The sequence below is a fragment of the Podarcis muralis genome, chromosome 4 (genome assembly GCF_964188315.1).
Source record: "Podarcis muralis chromosome 4, rPodMur119.hap1.1, whole genome shotgun sequence".
Classification (NCBI taxonomy): Eukaryota; Metazoa; Chordata; class Lepidosauria; order Squamata; family Lacertidae; genus Podarcis; species Podarcis muralis.
The window spans coordinates 56,871,985-56,893,271 of NC_135658.1; the positions used below are offsets into that span (position 1 = coordinate 56,871,985).

The window sequence follows — 21,287 nt, forward strand, 5'->3', positions numbered from 1 at the left end:
GCTTTCTCTCAACAAAGCATGCATCTTCTTTGGGGTTTTATAATCATGTTCTTCTGGAAAACCCTACAAGCGAGTATCTCACATGTGCTTTATACATCATTTCTAAGAAGCAGACTATGGCCTCAGGGCTGGCTATGGCCTCATTTGGCTGCCAGAGATAGAACAGAAAATGGCACACACCCAAGGCAGAAAATCCCACAAGTGTCTCTCCCTGGGAGTATAAAGATACAATAATGAATTAAATAACTAACAATTGCCTGCCCTTTCAATACATTCAAACTCAGCTGCCGGAAGTGGCTGCCACACTTGGCCTGAATGAAATCGGGATTTGGAGCCATGAGCCATTGCATGAAAGTAGATTAAAATGCTGAGGACAAGAAGTCTGATCTATAGTCCTGAGGCACCATAAAAGCTTGTGGGTAACTTTGTTGACTTTGGAATGATGACACCAGGTGCTGACAGAGGTTTGAATATTTGTTCTTAAATCTGCAATTTGAGAGTGCTTGTATAGCAAATCTAGGATGACATCTAGTGGACCAAAACAAAAATGAAGGCACTTGACATTACTGTTTGAAAACCTCATTTGGAATACACCTGGCTCATTGCAGCCAATCTGCAGAAATCTATTGGCAGCTCCGTGTAGCATGTTTTGTATCAAAGATGTTTTTAAAATACATATTTGTATTTATCATGTGTATTTTTTGTTATTTTTATTTTTTTCCCCTGATAAAAATGTAGTACATGAGTCAGTCTTCATTTATTTCTGAGTACCTTATTACAGCTAACAGGCAGCTCCAAAGGAAAACTGTATGTGTTTTTAGTGGAGGAAAAGGGGGAATCCAAGCTTTATTGATTTAGTGGTTGGCATCCAAGTGTCTGGGCATGCCCAAGGTGCTGCCAGGTTTGAGGAGGGACCAGATGAAATGTTGTGGCATTTGCCCGTTCGTTTGAAAATGTCTGTACAGGAGGAGAGAAAGAGTTAATAGGTAGACCAATAGAAAAGCCAGAAGCGGAGCGTACCTGTTTATAAAAGGGGCTTAGCCCAAGGTCTGGGTGTGAGTTAGTGGGGTTGGTTGGTTGGGAAAGGCAGTTGGGAAAGCAGTTGGCAGACAGCTGGAAACAGGGAGACAGTTAGTGCAGTTGGTTCTTGTGTGAGGGGAGGTAGAAGAGTTAGAGACAGGATAAAATAAGACTAAGAAGGTAAAGAGTAACAACGTTTTGAATGCAGTTAAAGTTTATTTGTGTTTGTAATAAACTATACTCTTCTTTGTTAACTTAAGAAACTGACTGAGACTAAGTGTTTTACCGGGGAGGACCTGGCTGGTGTACAGGTCAATAGTCTGTGAGACGACCGGGGGCTCCGTATGAACGCCACAGATGTCTTCTGCTCCCTTGGTCCCTCCAATCTAGCCACCTGCACTTCTTCCTCACTGCAGCCTTAAAGCTTCTTATTTCCTCCACAGGGGGAAGAAATGCACCAGGGAGAAGGAGGTGTCTGAGTGCCAGGGTCACTCAGCATCATTTGTATAGTACTAAATTGTAGCTTAACATTTACACCACCTATGTGTATGAAAACATCACTGTTGCTAACGTAGGATCAAATGTGGAAGAGAACAGTTTTAAGTCAAAAGTACAATCTAGTCAATGCAGGTTTTCTTTTCCATTACAGAAAAACAAAAGCAAAATGCCCACAGACTAACTTGGTTCGGCTATATTCTGTATTTAATAATAATAATAAAAATAAAACCACACCCCAGAAACCATAGATTCAAGAACAACCAAACTTATATTTTATTCAAAGACATTTCAGTTTAAAAAGAACATTTCTGCACCACCACCACCTATTTGATGGCAGGGAGACAGGATAGAAGAGGAGCAGCAGAAGTGAGTGGTGAAGGAAGGGCAGACTTTTGCGTCTTGTCACAGACAGCAGTGAGACTATTGCTTGAAATATGAAAGAAGCAGTTCAGATAATAAGTGCACTGCCAAAGGAGTATGGGCACAATCCCATCAAAATCAACTACTTTTAAGTCCCACTGGTTTCAATGGGAGAGTTGAGCATGTGAGTATACCTCAATTAAAACTAACAGGACTTAACCTTGACTGAATTGAGCTTCATTTCTTTGTATGCCACGTTTGTCACTTCTTTCCTTTAGTCCTGGGCCTCAAGTTCCTCCTCTTTTTCTTCTGCTATGACTGCAGCTGTGGCAAAAAAAGAAATGGAGGGAAAGAAGTACAATAGGGATAATAATTTATTTCTGAAATATCAGGCTTGTAACTCACGCTATAGAAACACAGAATTAAAAAACCACCAGACCAGAATCATAAAGCTGGCCAAGGCGTCTTATGCCCCATCCTAAGTGTAGCTTTGTGGTTGAACGGGAGCTGATGTAGTGCTTTTATTTAAAATGCATCTCTGGGTTATTTGTGGGGCATAGGAATTCGTTCTCCCCCCAAAAAAATATAGTTCAGCCCCCCCCCCCCAGGTCTGCGGGACAGTGGTGAAAAAGTGGACAGTGGACCCTGCTGAAAAAGTTTGCTGACCCCTGCACTAGCCCTCACCTTGCTCTTCTTTAGCTGTCTCATCTTCTTCCTCAGCCTCTTTAGGAGGAGATGTCTCTTCAGTGGGCTCTGCTGCCTCTGCAGGTTGCTCAGTAGTTTCAGAAGGAACTTCAGTTGCAGTGTCATCAGCTGACGTGGAAAACAGAAAGAACAAAAGCATTGGTGCCCTGCTTATTAGCTTCATTTAGGTTACAAGTTATTGAGGCAACATTCTGGTCCTACGATGATCATCATCAGCTTCCTTTCCATATAAAGCTTTTCTAAATTATTTTTGGTTTTTCTCCATATCAGCCTCATTTAGGAACATGATAAAAACCTTTCTGTTTACCCAGGCCTTTGGAATTTAACCAACCTTCCCATGGGATAGTTTGGTTTTTTCCCAAGTGCCATAGTCGCACTGTGGGGGAGAGGGAGGGAGAGGGAGGGAGTTACAGCAAGGAACCCTCTCCTCATGTGGCAACCGTCCCCTTCCTCAAATACCTGCTTCCTGCATGGCAATAAAGCTTGAGAAAGCCAGTCATTGTCACAACGGGAGGCTTTTTTAAAAAGTTTATTTACCAGCAAGTGAATGTGTATATGCATGACTATGTATGTGTGTGACATATATGAATTTTGTGTATGTACATGAATGTATGTTAACAGATGTGTGTGGGCATGTGTGGGCACGAAAGAGAGTGTGTGGGGAACCCCACTTTGCTTTGGGTGCACCCATCACCAGCATATAGCCATAAGAGAATATGGCTCTTGAGCAAAAACATTATTCTGCCTTGGCTATAGAGTTAACAGGGCTTTATTATGGATTCCCCCCCCAAAAAAATATTTGAATATACCCTCATTCTGTCTGCATGTTTTGTAAACCTCTGTTGCCATGCCACCCAGGAGATTGCATTGACGTCCCCTATATCTAAGAAAGTTCCAATCACCTATGCAGGTCAAACAATCTCTGAATTTCTCCATGCACAGATATTATCACGCAACACATTCCAAACTGAGTGGTGGGATATATCCTCCATGCTCCTGGACCTAATTTTATTTAGAAACTCCTGCATAGTACAGTATCATAAAACATTACATCTCACTAATGTTGCAAAATGTGCTAATGTTGCAAAATGTGAGATCCATTGAAATGAATGCAGTAGATGGACCACTTCAGTGAACAAAGGGTTGATCCTGCAGCAAAATACAAACCTGGAGGTGTTGGTTCTTCAACTATTGCAACCTCTACTGCTGGAGGAGGGGGAGGTGGTTCTTCAGGTGCCCAGAGTGTTAGGGCAGTAATTTTTGATGCTTTCCATTTTGGAATAGATGGAGCCATAACTTCTTCTTCCTCTTCTTCCTCTGGTTTTTCCTGAAGATCAGATGAATATCCAGGATACAGATTTGAATGAAAAAGGAAATGACCAGTCCTATAACTCATAACATATTTCTGTTTCATTATAAACACACACACACACACACACACACACACACACCCTTCTTTCAACCTGCAACAATACACAGGCCCACATCAACACCACAGTCTTTGTTAACAGCTTTGGTTGCTCCAATGCCCCATCAAAGTGATCCAGAAGGAATCCTGATCCAGCCTCTGTTATAGACATTCACTACAACACATGCCAGCTTTTAAACAGCTGTTCTGAGAGGCCCTTCTCTAATTGCTGCCATCTTGCTGCAATGACTAGAAATTAGAGCTTTGTGGGACAGGCACCCTGGTTGCAGGATACACTCCCCAGAGACACTTGTCTGATGCCCACAGTACTACTACTAGTTAGTACTACTAATAATTTTATTACAGTCATACCTTGGTTCTCGAACGGAATCCGTTCCGGAAGTCCGCTCGACTTCCAAAAACATTCGACAACCAAGGTGCGGCTTCTGATTGGCTGCAGGAGCTTCCTGCACTCAAGCAGAAGCTGTGGAAGCCACCCCTGATATTCGGCTTCCAAAGAACATTCACAAACCAGAACACCCACTTCTGGGTTTGCGGCATTCAGGAGCCAGAATGTTTGAGTCGCAAGGCGTTCAGGATCCAAGGTACGACTGTATTTATACCCCACCCATCTGGCCGGGTTGACCAGCATAGGTTTACTTGTTACATGTTAGCTATTTTCCTATGTATGATGGTGCAAACTTGTCTTATTGGGGTAAAGACTGAGTGGTATTGTTCCCAAATACACCTGAAACTATGGTTTAGATCCTTTTCTAACAAAACCAAGTTTGGATGTCAGTAGAAGCTGGTGCAGTGGAGAAGAGCTGCCCTTACAACACTGGTGTAGCTGCAGCTTACCTGGATAGTGCTGGAGTGTGGCAGGGCTGCATGGACACACTGGTGGAGCCAATCCAGCACTTCCATTGGTGTGTCTGCATAGCCCCAACCTTGCCGCCACCCCCTCCACCAGCCAGGTAATTTGCTGCAACTCTGGTGCTTGCAGGGCAGCTCTGCCACACCATCCGCTGCTATTGGGTGTAATAGCAAATTGTGATTAGTTTTGAAGTGACAGCTTTTGAGCACATCCTTGTGGCAGGGAGAAGAAGTTTGAGGCTTATGCAGGTGCATACAGAAGGAAGCTATGACTTGCCATTACATCCAAAGCAGCCCTTAAGATTTATCAACATCTTCATTTGTATGATTTGTAAGACTATCTTAGCTGTCTCTTAGTCATTGAGCCTAAGAGCAGCAGCAGCAGATATGTTCTATGCTTATGATAATGTTTTATTCTCTTGTTAATTATACTGTTTCAGATGTGCATTTTATATTTGATTTCATTTAGTAATGCTTTCTTTTGAAATGTTTAAGACAATTTTTTGTTTGCTAACTTTACTGTGTTAAATGTGCATTCAGTATTTACCTCCTTTGCAATGTTTTAGTTTGAAATGTTTAAGATAATATTTTAGTCATGTTAATTATGTTAATTATGTTGCTTTGAATGTATACTTTATGTTAAACTTTCTTCAGTTATGTTTTATTTGATGTTTTGATGTAGGTTGTAAACAGCTTTGAAATTTTTTTCTTGAAACTATAAGGAGGTATAGAAATAAAACGAACGTTAATAATAAGACATAGCAGTACATTTGTAAGTGCTATATGAGAAGTGCAGATAAGAATCCCTTTAACGTCTCTTTATTGCACAGCCTCTCAAACATTCTTCCCAAAGGACCAGTAATATTTGGGTATGCATGCTATTGGCCATCCCAGCAGTGAGCCCACCCAATCAGTCTTCCTTGCCACCATCCTCCCCATGCTACTGCACTGCTCCAGAAGTTCACTATAACCTAACAATATATCCATGTTGCTATCTAGAAACTCTAGGGCACAAAGAATTATTTTCCCCAATATTGCAGGGTATGCAAACGGAATAGTGCCATTAATAATAAAAGTCTGCAAGAGATTGCAAGAATAAGTAGTTGTATTAAAATATATATATTAAAATGCAAATTATAGGTATATAATATCAACCAATGCTCTAAAGGATTAATTTCTGCCCCCCATACCCTCAAATGCCTTTCTAACTTATGTCACATGCAAGCAAACCATGCAGTAACACTCCATTTCAAAGCCAGAGGGCACCTCTGTTGTACTAGGCTGCTTGAAGATAAAGGCTTCAATGATTGGTTGCTTCTCATAGTTCTGCACAGAAGGCAGTTCTTTGCTGCCTCTTCTCTTGCTTTTGGTTTGCATGAGCTAAGCAAGTTGTGGAAAAGGAATCAAAGTGAACTATGAATTCCACTATACAAAGTCAAAAGCTTCCATTTGCAGAAGAACAAAAAAACATACAAATTTGTTGAAAATAATGAAACGCGCATTCATTGAATAAGTGAGGCTTGCAGCACAAGATTCACAAAAGGGTAGAATACATTTTTTTTAATGAATGTTTCAGTTTAGGAAAACTGGAGCCATATTTTGTAATATGCTTTGCCAAAGGCCGATTCCTCCCCATAGCCCTGTACAGACGGCCATTGCCTATTTTGCAGGATAGAAATAAGGGGCAAGAGCATTAATATCAGATCTTGAAATCAACAACTTTTGCAGATTTGAATACTAATAATTCACAGTTCACTACTTAATAAAAAACATTAATATTCAGATTTGAGTTACAGATTTTAAAGACAATATTTAATCATTTTTTTCAAAAGAATAATACTCTATTCATTGAAAGCTAAACAGCAAGCTTATGAGAGTCATTCATGTCAGGTGTCAATAACAGGAATACACTTATATCAAGAAGCTGGTCCTCATCGTGGAGGCTGAGCATTCACAACACTCACTGAACAAAAGTCCAGTCATGCTGGAAAGTACAGGTGCCAAGGTCTTATTAACTTTATCAATAGATATTTCTTGTGATGACCCCAGTGTTTATGTGAACATAGCAAAAGGAGGTGGGAGGATAGCAGGCAGGTACTGTGTGGAATCCATGGGCGTTTATTCTGTTTGTTTGTGCATCCTGATTTGTGCAGCCGTTATATGCTACCACCATCTAGTGGCTGTTTATCTTACTGCAGAAAGTATGGTAAGAAAATAGATGTGAACAAATCTGAACGAATGCTCAACAAACACCAATTGGAAGCACCCCTGGGATTGCTAACAGCAACTGGCTGAAAGAATAGAGAATCTATCCTCATCTGGTGAATGCAAGTCTATATGAATTAAGCATTGCAAGCAAGTAGAATTGTTACTCTTGCACTTAGATGTACAGCAAAGGTCCTATTTCTCAACCAGGCTATTGTTCAGTCACTCATTAGTTTTAAGACATATAATGAATGGGTTCTCCAGTTGTCACCATTTGTAGTGTTTACCTCGTGGATGTATTCGCCATGTTGTTCACATCCAATATCAAATATATACTTCCCAGCACCCAATGGCTGTAGGAAAAAACAAACCAAAATTAGTATTATTCTGACAATATCAAATCCTAAACTGTATTCTTTAACATACATGGCATCTATCAGTGATGTCTTTCTGCAGTCTAACATAAGAAAAACAGATCACTCTCCATGTAAAAAAGGGACAGAAATTTAACATCAGAAACCAAACACCCAATATTCAGAAACCAGTGGCAGAACATCACAGCCTCCCAAGACACGTTGCTATTGATCTAAAAGTGGCTGTTCTTATTTAGCATAATTACCACAAACAACATTATTTGCATTTCATTTCCATCTGAACCTGTGTTTTTTTACCAGACTCATGTATATAACTCCATTCCTTAATGCTTATGCCATTATCAGTGTGATGGACCATAAGGTTCCATAGGCACTTATTTGTTCTTGCTGTAGCTGTTCGAAGATGTACAGTATATACCATTTACCAAAATAAAAGCACACATTCTCAGAGCAAGCCAAGCCTCTTCAGGAGCTACATGTGGACAGATGGAATCACCTCCAGACAAAAGTAAATGAAACAAACTTGCTTACCTGAGGCTTTGCTTCTGGGTGAACACTGGAGATCCTGGATATCAAGACTATTATGTATGGGTTTGGGGGATTTAAAAAGAATACCTTCCAGCTTAATTATTGGGTGATGGTGCAGTGTCTGGTGGGAATATGGCAAGGAGTTATCATACTACTGCTTCAATTTCAAGGATTGTGCAGATGTATAGTTTTAGTTGAACATCTGGCTACCATCTAGATATTGGGCCTCTGCTTTTCAGAACCTCCAGAAGTTCCTGGTGTCTTATCTGCCTCGGAGGGATCAGGCTGGGTCAGCCCTGGGGCCCCATTGAACCCCCATTTCCATAGCGACGATTCCAGCCTCACAGGGGTTGGGCTGGGTGACCCCTGGGGCCCCAACGGAAACAGAGGTAACCCAGACTGACCCCTGTGAAGCTGTAAAAATCACTCAGGAAACCGGTTCTGTGATGGGGCCCAGGGGTCACCCAGCCTGGAAGGCCAGAACAACTCAGGAAATGGGTTGTACAACGGGATCCCAGGGGTCATGCACCCTGACCCCTTCGATGCAGGAGGGGTCACTATGGAAATGAGACTGTCGCTATAGAAATGGGTTGTACTTTGGGTAACTAAGGGTCACCCAAACCGAACCCTGCGAGCCTGACCCCTTGAGGCAGGGACCATCGCTATGGAAACGGGACTATCGCTATGGAAACGGATTCGTCGCTATGGAAACAGGTTCTAGAGGACCGAAGGGTCTCCCAGCCAGACCCTTGTGAGGTCAGGACAATCACTCAGGGAACAGGTTATACGACCGGGCCCCTGACCCCTGCAAGCAGGTGACCATCACTCGGGGAACGGGTTTTGTGAAGGTTTTGTGAGTCCCAAGGGTTTTGTGAGTCCCAAGGGTTACCCAGCCTGACCCCTGCAAGGCAGGAACCATTGCTATGGAAACATGACTGTCGCTATGGAAACGGGTTCTAGGTTGGGGACCCAAGGGTTTTGTGACAGAGTCCCGAGGGTCACCCAGCCTGACTGTTGCGAGGTGGGAACCGTCGCTATGGAAACAGGACCGTTGCTATGGAAATCGGTCTTAGCTTGGGGACACAAGGGTCTCCGAGCCTGACCCTTGCGAGCTGGCGACCATCACTCAGGAAACGGGTTTTGTGATAGAGTCCTGAGCGTCACCCAGCCTGACCCCTGAGAGGCAGGGGCTGTCGCTATGGAAACCGGACCATCGCTATGGAAATGGGTTCTAGGTTGGGGACCCTAGAGTCTCCGAGCCTGACCCTTGCGAGCTGGGGACCATCACTTGGGGAACGGGTTCAGTGACGGAGTCCCGAGCATCACCCAGCCAGACCCCTGTGAGGCAGGGACCATCGCTATGGAAACGGGTTTGTCGCTATAGAAAGGGGTTCTAGGTTGAGGACCCAAGGGTCTCCCAGCCAGACCATTGCGAGCTCAGGACAATCACTCAGGGAACGGGTTATACGACCGGGCCCCTGGATCCACCCAGCCTGACTGTTGCGAGGCAGGAACCATTGCTATGGAAACAGGACCGTTGCTATGGAAATGGGTTTAGGTTGGGGACCCAAGGGTCTCCGAGCCTGACCCTTGCGAGCTGGGGACCATCACTCGAGGAACGGGTTTTGTGACAGAGTCCCGAGGGTCACCCAGCCTGACTGATGCGAGGCGGGAACCGTCGCTATGGAAACAGGACCGTTGCTATGGAAATGGGTCTTAGGTTGGGGACACAAGGGTCTCCGAGCCTGACCCTTGCGAGCTGGCGACCATCACTCGAGGAACATGTTTTGTGACGGAGTCCCAAGGGTCACCCAGCCTGACCCCTGAGAGGCAGGGGCCGTCGCTATGGAAACAGTACAGTCGCTATAGAAACGGGTTCGTGCTATGGAAACGGGTTCTAGGTTTAGTACCCAAGGGTCTCTTGCGAGCTCAGGACAATCACTCAGGGAACGGGTTATACGACCGGGCCCCTGGGTCCACCCAGCCTGACTACTGCAAGGCAGGAACCGTCGCTATGGAAACAGGACCGTTGCTATGGAAATGGGTTTTTGGTTGGGGACCCAAGGGTCTCCGAGCCTGACCGTTGCGAGCTGAGGACCATCACTCGAGGAACGGGTGATGGAGTCCTGAGCGTCATTCAGCCTGACCCCAGTGAGGCAGGGACCGTCGCTATGGAAATGGGACTGTTGCTATGGAAACAGGTTCATCGCTATGGATATCGGTTCTAGGTTGGGGACTCAAGGCTCTCTGAACCTGACCCTTGCGAGCTGGGGACCATCATTCGGGGAACGGGCTCTGTGACAGAGTCCCGAGCATCACCAAGCCTGACCCCTGTGAGGCAGGGAACATCGCTATGGAAACAGGACCATTGCTATGGAAACGGGTCGGGGACCCAAGGGTCACCGAGCCTGACCCTTGAGAGCTGGGGACCATCTCTTGGGGAACAGGATCTGTGACGGAGTCCCGAGCGTCACCCAGCCTGACCCCTGTGAGGCAGGGACTGTCGCTATGGAAATGGGACAGTCGCTATGGAAACAGGTTCGTCGCTATGGAAATGGGTTCTAGGTTGGGCACCCAAGGGTCTCCGAGCCAGACTCCTGCGAGCTAGGGATCATCACTCAGGAAACGGGTCACGCAGCCGGACCCCTGTGAGGTAGGAACCATTGCTATGGAAACATGACTGTTGCTATGGAAACGGTTTGGGGACCCAAGGGTCTCCGAGCCTGACCCTTGCGAGCTGGCGACCATCACTCAGGAAACGGGTTTTGTGACAGAGTCCTGAGCGTCACGCAGCCTGACTGTTGCGAGGCGGGAACCGTCGCTATGGAAACAGGACCGTTGCTATGGAAATGGGTCTTAGGTTGGGGACACAAGGGTCTCCGAGCCTGACCCTTGCGAGCTGGCGACCATCACTCGAGGAACAGGTTTTGTGACGGAGTCCCAAGGGTCACCCAGCCTGACCCCTGAGGGGCAGGGGCCGTCGCTATGGAAACAGTACAGTCGCTATAGAAACGGGTTCGTGGCTATGGAAACGGGTTCTAGCTTTAGTACCCAAGGGTCTCTTGCGAGCTCAGGACAATCACTCAGGGAACGGGTTATACGACCGGGCCCCTGGGTCCACCCAGCCTGACTGCTGCGAGGCAGGAACCGTCGCTATGGAAACAGGACCGTTGCTATGGAAATGGGTTTTTGGTTGGGGACCCAAGGGTCTCCGAGCCTGACCCTTGTGAGCTGGGGACCATCACTCGAGGAACGGGTTTTGTGATGGGAGTCCTGAGCGTCACCCAGCCTGACCCCTGTGAGGCAGGGAACATCGCTATGGAAACAGGACCGTTGCTATGGAAACGGGTCGGGGACCCAAGGGTCTCCGAGCCTGACCCTTGAGAGCTGGGGACCATCTCTTGGGGAACAGGATCTGTGACGGAGTCCCGAGCGTCACCCAGCCTGACCCCTGTGAGGCAGGGACTGTCGCTATGGAAATGGGACAGTCGCTATGGAAACAGGTTCGTCGCTATGGAAATGGGTTCTAGGTTGGGCACCCAAGGGTCTCCGAGCCAGACTCCTACGGGCTAGGGATCATCACTCAGGAAACGGGTCACGCAGCCGGACCCCTGTGAGGTAGGAACCATTGCTATGGAAACATGACTGTTGCTATGGAAACGGTTTGGGGACCCAAGGGTTGCGAGCTGGGGACCTTGCGAGCTGGGGACCATCACTCAGGAAACGGGTTTTGTGACAGAGTCCCGAGGGTCACCCAGCCTGACTGTTGCGAGGCGGGAACCGTCGCTATGGAAACAGGACCGTTGCTATGGAAATGGGTCTTAGGTTGGGGACACAAGGGTCTCCGAGCCTGACCCTTGCGAGCTGGCGACCATCACTCGAGGAACGGGTTTTGTGATGGAGTCCTGAGCGTCACCCAACCTTACCCCTCAGAGGCAGGGACCATCGCTATAGAAACAGGACAGTCGCTATGGAAACGGGACCGTTGCTATGGAAATGGGTCTTAGGTTGGGGACCCAAGGGTCTCCGAGCCTGACCCTTGCGAGCTCAGGACCATCACTCGAGGAACAGGTTTTGTGACGGAGTCCCAAGGGTCACCCAGCCTGACCCCTGAGAGGCAGGGGCCGTCGCTATGGAAACAGTACAGTCGCTATAGAAACGGGTTCATGGCTATGGAAACGGGTTCTAGGTTTAGGACCCAAGGGTCTCTGAGCCAGACCCTTGCGAGCTCAGGACAATCACTTAGGGAACGGGTTTTGTGACGGAGTCCCGAGGATCAACCAGCCTGATCCCTGTGAGGCAGGGCCATCACTATGGAAACAGGGCCATCGCTATGGAAATGGGTTCGTCCCTATGGAAACGGGCTTTACATTGCGGCCGCACAGGTCACTCAGCCTGACCTCTGCGAGCTCATGACCTTCGCTCGGGAAACGGGCTGCGCGCCCAGGCCCTGCAGTTACCCAGCCTGACCCCTGCGAGGCAGGAACTGTCACTATGGAAACGGGACCGTTGCTATGGAAACGGGTTTTAGGTTGGGGACCCATGGGTCTCCGAGCCTGACCCTTGAGAGCTGGGGACCATCACTCGAGGAACGGGTTTTCTGACGGAGTCAGGCATGAACCGTTGCTATGGAAATGGGACTGTCACTATGGAAATAGCTTGTACGTTGCAGACCCAGGGTTCAAACAGCCTGAACCTTGCGAGCTCAGGATCACCACTCAGGAAACGGGTTGTGCGTCATCGTCCCAGGCCGACCTCTGCAAGGCCGGAATCATTGCTATGGAAATGGGAGCATCGCTCTGGAAACGGGTTGTGCGATGGGTCCCCAGGGGTCACGACAGCCTGATCACTCAGTCATACCCCTGCAAGTCCAGAACCTTCGCTATGGAAACAGGGGTGTGATGGGTCCCCAGGGGTCATGACAGCTTGACCCCAGTGAGACCGTAACCATTGTTATGGAAAGGTGTTGTTTGGTCAGGCTTCAGGGGTCCCCATCGCACAACATGATTCCATAGTGATGGTTCTGGCATCGCAGGTGTCAGCCTGGGTGACCCCAGGGGCCCCATCGGAAAACCCATTTCCATACCAACAGTTTGCTGCTGTTGTAACTTAATGCCGCATCACTCTGTAATAAAGGGTTGCCATATTTCAAAAAGTGGAGATTGTTAAAACCGATTTCAGCCCACACACTGCCTACCCCATTTGTTTATATTTATATTTATATTTATATTTATATTTATATTTATATTTATATTTATATTTATATTTATATTTATATTTATATTTATATTTATATTTATATTTATATTTATATTATACTTCCATTGGTTTTAACAACTGATTTCATTTGGTATTTTAATGATTAATTTATATTATTCTACACAAAACTTTAAGAGGTTTTTGTCAATTAAGCAGCATATAAATCTTTTCAGTTAAATAAAATTAAACAATAATAAATAAATAAATGTCCAATATGTTCAATGTTCAAATAAATAAATGTTTTTGAAAGATAATGAAAGATAACATCAAATATCTCAACAGATCAATACAATACAATAGCATACATACATTTTTATTCACAAACTTCCCCTGGTATCTATGGTTTAGGTGAATAAGTTCAGCAGCTCCTTCTTGTTGTCCATTTGCCCAGGTGCCAACATATTTAGAGCCAGTTAATGCATACAGATATGTACCTTGCCCATGCCTATGGAGAGACAAAGAACAGTTTCACATTAAACAGGTGGAAACCTCACATCTTGATTATGGACACCAAAGTTATCTTCCTCCGATTGTCACAGGCTGTACTGATTCCAGGGGTGCCCAAACTTTTTTCAAAGAGGGCCGGATTTGATGAAGTGAACATGTGTGAGGGCCAACCAAGGTTGTTGACCTTTTTTGAGGATTGAAGTTGTTGATTGAGGTTTTGGGGGGATTTTACCCCAGTAAATAAACTGCCACAGGGGCCAGATTAGGCCCCCGTAACGGGCTTTGGACATGCCTGGATTAAGTGCTCATCGAAACTTCTGCTTCCATTTTCCGCTTGTCCCATACTTTCAAGGCACAGGTCCCAATGGTTTTGCTTTTGCTCTGCAGTTTTCCCCCAGAAAACCCGCTCTTTACTGCTGAATCGGAACAAACAGCAATCTGCAGATAACTCAGTTGCTGTTTCGTATGATTCAGCAGGACACTGCAAATTTTCTCAGGGAAAAGCAGCAAAGCAAGCCGAGGTGTGGACCTACCCTTAAATCAAAGTGATTTAAATAACCAATTTAAATTGATTATTCAATTGATTTCTAGGGGAAACAACAAGCTAAAAATTAAAATTGCAGTCCTATATCCAGTTACCAGGGAATAAGCCCCATTGGATTTGGAATACAGGGGTACCTTGGGTTACAGACGCTTCAGGTTACAGACGCTTCAGGTTACAGACTCCACTAACCCAGAAATAGTACCTCAGGTTAAGAACTTTGCTTCAGGATGAGAACAGAAATCGCGTGGCGGCAGCGGGAGGCCCCATTAGCTAAAGTGGTACCTCAGGTTAAGAACAGTTTCAGGTTAAGAACGGACCTTCAGAACGAATTAAGTTCTTAACCTGAGGTACTACTGTATTGAAATGTGCAAATTGAAAGAAAGGGGGCAGAGGAACCAAAATGACCTAACAAGAAATTTGGAGCTTTCAGGTTTGAGAGAATAAAAAGAAAGAGAAGAAAACACTAGAGCAACTAATCTCATTGTCTGGAGAGAGAACTTGTGTATTCTCCTGTAAGACAGGAACAGGAAGCTGCCAAATCACAGCTACACTAAAATCCCAAATTCTTCCAGTATTTTGTATGGAACCAATTCTTGGATTCAGCACCAAATTTAAACCCCACTGCCAAGGATGACTGCCAAAAGATTAAAAAACTCTCCTTACTGTACTGTTTGGGGACATTGTGGGAGGAAGAAGAGGGGAAAGGGTACGTTTTCACTTTCACATTCCCCAGAAAGCACACCTGACATACAGCAATAAAATGCTTAGGTTCAGGACTGTCAGTCAGCCCCAAACCTCAGTGCTCTAGCATTATGTAGCACAGCAGAAGAAGATCTTGGGATGTGAAGTGGAGGCAGGGACAGAAGTACCCTTTTGTCTCCCTGAAAAGCCTAGACAACACTACAAGGCTCCTGTTCAAAGCTGGCTAGAATTCCTGAACAACAGGACTCCTAAGAGGTGAGGATACACTACACATTTGTTTCAGATCCCACCAGAATTTATCATTCACTCAAAAATGTAAAAGAAACCTAAAGTTTCAGTCGAACAACCTGTAGTGATTGAACCACTCTCCATCGTATGTGTCTCCATTTACATAGTAGTAAATGCCATTTCCATGTCTTTGGTCCTCCACCCACTCTCCTGCAATGAATACAATAGAAACATATGCACTATTTTGTATCCATTTCTTTATAAACCAGAGTACTTAATATTTGGCTTGATTACAAATAATACATTTGTTATCATGGTGGAAAGTGTTCAGTATTTATATGATGATTTTCTTAAAAACACAAATATTACTGAATACAATCGAGAAATCTAAAGCAAACTGAAGTAAAATAATCCTGTACTGTGATAAGGCAGTATAACTGGAGTAACTGATTACATAAATATAAATGTCCTAGATAAGAGTGTGACCAATATACATTCTACTAGCTAGACACACAATAGTCTGGTGTTATAAAGAAGCTACATATATGTTCATTAGGAGAGATTATTTCAAATATTATGTGTGCAAAGTTGCATCAAAACAGTAAGTTCTTACTCTTCTCACCACAATTTCCATGTTCGCAATGAAGATCTCCTAACTTTTCTATAAAGGGGAGCCTGACCACCACACATTGTGTTTACTCTCCTCCTTATTGTTTACTTGCTCCATAATGATAGAAAGCTTTTAGGGTTCTGCGAAGCTGATTCAACATCCCCAGTCACTCACTCTACTCATTCTTTGTTTCACATAGCCACTTTGCCAATTGCACTTGAGCCAGCATCTAATCATAGTAGTTATTGTTGGCACAGCGAGGCAACATCCTGGTTCTGCTAATCTGCATTTGGCACTCACACAAGACCATACGTTGTGTCGCTGTGCTTTCACACCCACCATTGTGGCCCAGCCAACTCACTTATTGAGTGGACCCACTGTGGCAATTCTCTATTCACCCACTATATCTTTCATGTTATCTTAAGTACATAGGAAGAGCCCTGCTGGATCAGGCCAAAGGCCTATCTAATCCAGCATTCTCACAATAGCCAGCTAGATGCATATGGGAAGCTCACAAGCAGGACCTGATCACAAATGGGTACACTTCACTAGTCACCAAAATCCTCACATTTAAATCCGAACAGAGAAAATACAATTTACCATCATATCGGGATCCATCTGGATAATAAAAGATTCCTTTGCCATGTTTTTTATTCTCAAAATATTCTCCTATGTAGCGTGCACCATTCTTGAATCTGTACAATCCCTGAAACATATACATTATAGAGACTTCTTGTTCATGCTCTGGTTGTTTTACTAAAGCATATATATTATGAAAATGGCCAATATACACTAAACAAGCAGAAACTGCAACTGCCCTCGTTCCCCCATCAGTCAGCATTACATGTCTACTGAGCATGCTCAGTCCCCATTGGATGGTTTGGGGTCCCTGCTCTACTTAGAACTTTTTTTCCTACTTTTAAAGAAATATTTCTGCAAATATGCTAACATTTCCTTCCTGTGTGTGGATGATGCCACTACATGAGAAGTATAAAATGAGTTTCAAGACAATCCAAACCCCAGCTGGGCAACGACAGAATCACTGGGGCATCTGCAGCCCTGACACTCACAAAAAGGCAGGGGAGCAAACAAACTGCTGTAACAGTCCGGAGCTGGCATAGCAGTTAGGCCTGAATTGGCCTTGATCCTGTCAAATGTTGGTTGTAGGGCCACCTTGAGAAACTAGAGGTCCCTGGACTTGCTGAGTCCAGTTCCTGTCCCTGGAATATTCTGTTTTGAGGTGTCACTCCACCCATTTGGTGACTCGAGTGGAGAGCTCCACCATATCAGAGTGATACTGGTGTGACTTCATAGGCGGGAGTCTCTCTCCCCAATCTAGCCCCACCCCACAGTTAAGGGTGTTTGGATTATAGGCTAAGTTATTAGTACAGAGAATGGGCAAATGCTTTTCAAAATAAGTCATACCTGTCCACTTCTTCTACCATTTGCATATTGTCCTTCATAGGTATCACCATTGGGTAATCTGGCCTTTCCCTGTCCATGCCGTTCACCAGCTTCATTGCGTTCTCCTTCATATTCCTACTTAAATGAGATCAGATAGTTGTCATTCAGCTAAAACAGAGTCAACATGACTGAAGTCTACTTATAGCTTTTGTGTATAGAGAGAGGAATAGGGTAGCTGAAAGCAAGAGGAGAGGGCTCCTTCACTCTTAGTAGTTGTGTAGTAGAAGAGAGGATTTCAGCAGGTTTGTGCAGGTTTTGCAGTAATTTTAACTGTAGCTTGTCATGTAAACTATGCCTGCAGCATTCCCTTCGACACAATTATTAAAGAGAAAGGACCTCTGTCCTCTTTTGCATCTGGTCATCCAACAAAGCAAGCTGCCTTTTACAAAGTCAGACCATTAAACCAGTATAATGACTAATATTATGCTAGAATAAATTTGTTTGGTTTTAAGCTAGCACAAGACTCTTTCTTGTTTTTATTACAACAGACAAACACATCCACTCATCTGAAAACTGAATAGCAGCGGCTCTCTAGTTTCAAACTGGAGGTGCTGGGGGCCTAAATCCAGAACCTGCTGCATGCACTTAGCTATGGCTTCTCCTCATAAAAATTAAAGTGAATACAAAATACAAATTATTATATATTGCAAATATCTATTTCTTTGTCATTCTATGCAATCCTATCTATGCATGTGTACTCAGAAGTAAGTCCTATTAAGTTCAACTGCAGGTGAAATGCCGTGTGTCCTTAACAGATACCCTGAAAATAGTTTTCTCTTTTGTCTTAATATGAATATTTTTAAGACGTTGTTGTATAGACTCTTCTGTCAGTGCAGCATTCTATGCATAGTATTTCTTCTAGCCATACAATTCTTGTTTTTAAATTATTTCTGTATTGATTTCTGCCAAGTAAGCACCTTAGGCAAGAGCTTAAAAGTCAACAGCTTTCTCTCTGGAATGCTTTGTAAAATCTCAAATTCTGTAACTCACCATGTCATTTCCTCTATTTTAAATAAATCATGTAAATCAAGCGTTTGCCTAAGGCTCCTTTGCATCCACACAATTTGGACGCTGAGGCTTTCGCAATGGCTGGACAAAGTAAAGCACTAAAAGATAATGATTTCTGAAAACATGGGGTGAGGCACCGGAGTGTGTCTCCATATTGCAGATCAGATTCTGAATCAAACTCCCAGTAATGGTATTAATGATAAAAAGTTCCACTTTTTGCTTCATGGAAACTGGTGTTTTACCTTTCCTAAACTGTTTCTACCATAATGCAAACGTGCATGAAATTCTCTGCAAAAAAACGCCCCCTCTTTCTTTACTCTACAAGTTCTCCACTCAAGAGTGTGGGGAGTTCCATTCAGAAAATGGTCTCACCTGGGCATATTTACTCAGAAGCAAGTCCCACTATGCTCAATGGGGCTTACTTCCTAGTAAGTACGTTTGGGCTTTTTTTTTTTACCCAAACTATTAACCTGCACACGCACCCCTTCCTACATCTTCCTCCCCCCCCCCCCCCCCGCACACTGACCCCCAAATCATTCTCAGCCTCCTCTTCGATCTCTTCCGAGCCGAGATCCGACATGATTCAGTCCGGGCTTGTCACCATGGAAACGGCTTCGCTCGTTAGACCCCGCCCCCTCTCACCCGGCCTCCCAGAAGGCGGGGCTCCGAGCGCGCGGTCGCTAATAGCAACCATGCCTCGCACTCTCTCCCGATTGGCCAGGGAAGCCCCGGCGCTGCGCAGGAGGGACGACATCTGCCCGTGGGAGCCGGGCTGGACAGAGTTGTAGTCCAAAGCGTCTGGAGTGCCACCCACGCTTCCAGAAGATGTGGGATGTGTGTTGATGCTACTGCCTTTGGGAAGGATTTATCAGGGGATGCTGCTTCTTTCACAAGAGGTAGCAATACAATTTAGCATAGTTTTGCTGTTCGGGGTGTAGTCCATGGCATGCCAGTCAGTTCATGGTGCATAATAATGGTCTCTTTGGGGAAACAGGTCAGCACACGCCCTTCTCATTGAGTGGATACAAGCACTGACATTAGAATGTGTCTTCCTGGTCAAGCAAGTGGTATATGCAGCTTTTAAAATTTCCGTTTTAAAATGAGAGCTGTCTTGTTGAAATCCAAAAGTGGTACTTCATATGTTTATGTTAATTAATTTGATTTCATGTAGAGCTAGTTCTAAATCATCAGAAAATACTCCAGTTTTACCTTTGATGCATTTGTACTTATGTATTCAAAACAACCCTAAAAAGTTAAGTCAAAAGTGAAACAAACGTGACTCTAATGTGCAGCTAACCATTTAAAAGACGTTAGGACAGGTTTCTTATGCTTTTAGAAGAAGCAGCTTGGGAAAATATATATTTAGCAGAGTCATGAGAGCAGTTACAGGAAATTGCAGAACCCTTTAGTACTGCCAGAACATGCAACTACATGGAAGACTTAATTATTTCAGAAATACATATCTTAGCTCTGAAAGGGAGAAGGGAAATACAGTTTTTTCTACTGCAGTCCTGTATAACAACCTTCCTCACTCTGGTTCCCCTGCAGTTGTTTTGGTGCACTGCCAGCCCCAACCAACACTCAGCTGAGAGTAAGACCTATTCTAAAACAACAGAATTTGCTTCTGAGTAGACACGTATAGGATTGTGCTGTTGGATGTGTAAGGGCTCCTCAATGTATCTTGGAGAAAGTGTATATTAGACAAAACTTAAACGAACAATGTGTAATCCTGAGACACCTTTGTATAATCACTAACCAACAGAATCTAATCAGAACCACAGGAACATAGTTTAACATATGTATAGTTTAATATATGCATGAAGCATCTCTCCTTTATAGGTATGCCTCTGGCCCCTGCTTCATCACACAGTATACTGTTCAAGGTGAGCTGGTTTCTGGAATGATCACACCACCAAGTCAGCACTTCATGGTGAATGTGGAATGCATTAATGGCTTGTCCATACCTCAGTTTGTCCCGTGCCTAGAAAGTATAGGCCAGAGTGGTTTTCTGCTTGTACTCTGCTTTCTAGGCACTGGTCCAAGTGGTTTTGCCATTGCCCTGCTGCTTTCCCCCAGAAAACCCGCTCTTTAGTGCTGAATCAAAAAGCACTTTTCAGGAGCAAAAAGATGTGCAAGAGAACTATATTGTGTGTGTGAACTATGTAGAAAAAACAAGTACTCAAGCTCCGTTGATTCTAGAATAAAATGTGTGCACGTAGCCTCAGGCCCAAACCATTTTATATTTGCTGTTAGTGAATCCCACTGCATTTAGTGATACTTACGCCCCAATAAGTGTGCATAGGATTTTAGTCTTCAGTTTCATCGAATCCAAATTGTAGAGTTGGAGGGTCCCTGGGGGTCATCTAATCCAACCCCCTGCAATGCAGGAATCTCAACTAAAGCATCTATGACAGATGGCCGTCCAGCCTCTGCTTAAAAACCTGCAAGGAACAGGAGTCCAGAACCTCCTGAGGGAGTCCATTTCACTGTTGAACAGCTCTGACTGTTGGAAAGTTCCTCCCGATGTTTAGTTGGAAATTGGAATCTCCTTTCTTGTAACTTGAAGCCAGTTTGCTTGCTTGTTTATTCATGGACCATAAATACTATTTATGTTCTAGGATTCAATCTGATACATATCTACACAGAAGCCCCTCTATACTTCTTAGTACAACTCCAAGGTAATTTGTGCATGATTACAGCTTTAGGCTGCATTCTTATGCATACTAGGAAGTAATGCCCATTTAATTAAACAGGACTTATTTCTGAGTAAACATGCGTACAGTTGGGTTCTTGTTCTCTGTCCTGTTTATACTTACACTGTAAAAACAGTATGTATTCTGGGAGCACTGTATCAATAACAACAGCAGCAGTAAGCTAGTATTTTTAGCTTATGAGCTAAAAAGAAATTTACAGGAACACTGAGCTTCAGTCGTTGCGCATCTCACATACTCGGCTTAGAAGATTTAAAAGTCACTGATGCAATCTCATATGTATTTGGGTTGACTTTGTTAGCAGTGAGAGAAAAAGATTGTACATGTTCAGGAAAACGATCAT

The 21,287-nt window shown here is 44.3% G+C and overlaps 1 protein-coding gene across 1 annotated transcript; it reads right to left on the reverse strand.

Annotated features, from left to right (window-relative positions):
- Positions 1–1,767: 1,767 nt before the first annotated feature.
- On the reverse strand, positions 1,768–18,881 carry RSPH1 (radial spoke head component 1). Its single transcript, XM_028727259.2, has 9 exons — positions 18,760–18,881; positions 17,187–17,300; positions 16,362–16,467; positions 15,271–15,361; positions 13,540–13,675; positions 7,357–7,422; positions 3,751–3,910; positions 2,563–2,691; positions 1,768–2,202 (listed from the first exon to the last, which is right to left on the reverse strand). The coding sequence occupies exons 1-9, from the start codon at positions 18,811–18,813 to the stop codon at positions 2,153–2,155; spliced, it is 906 nt and encodes a 301-aa protein (XP_028583092.2). The 5' UTR covers positions 18,814–18,881; the 3' UTR covers positions 1,768–2,152.
- Between the last annotated feature and the right edge of the window lie 2,406 nt (positions 18,882–21,287).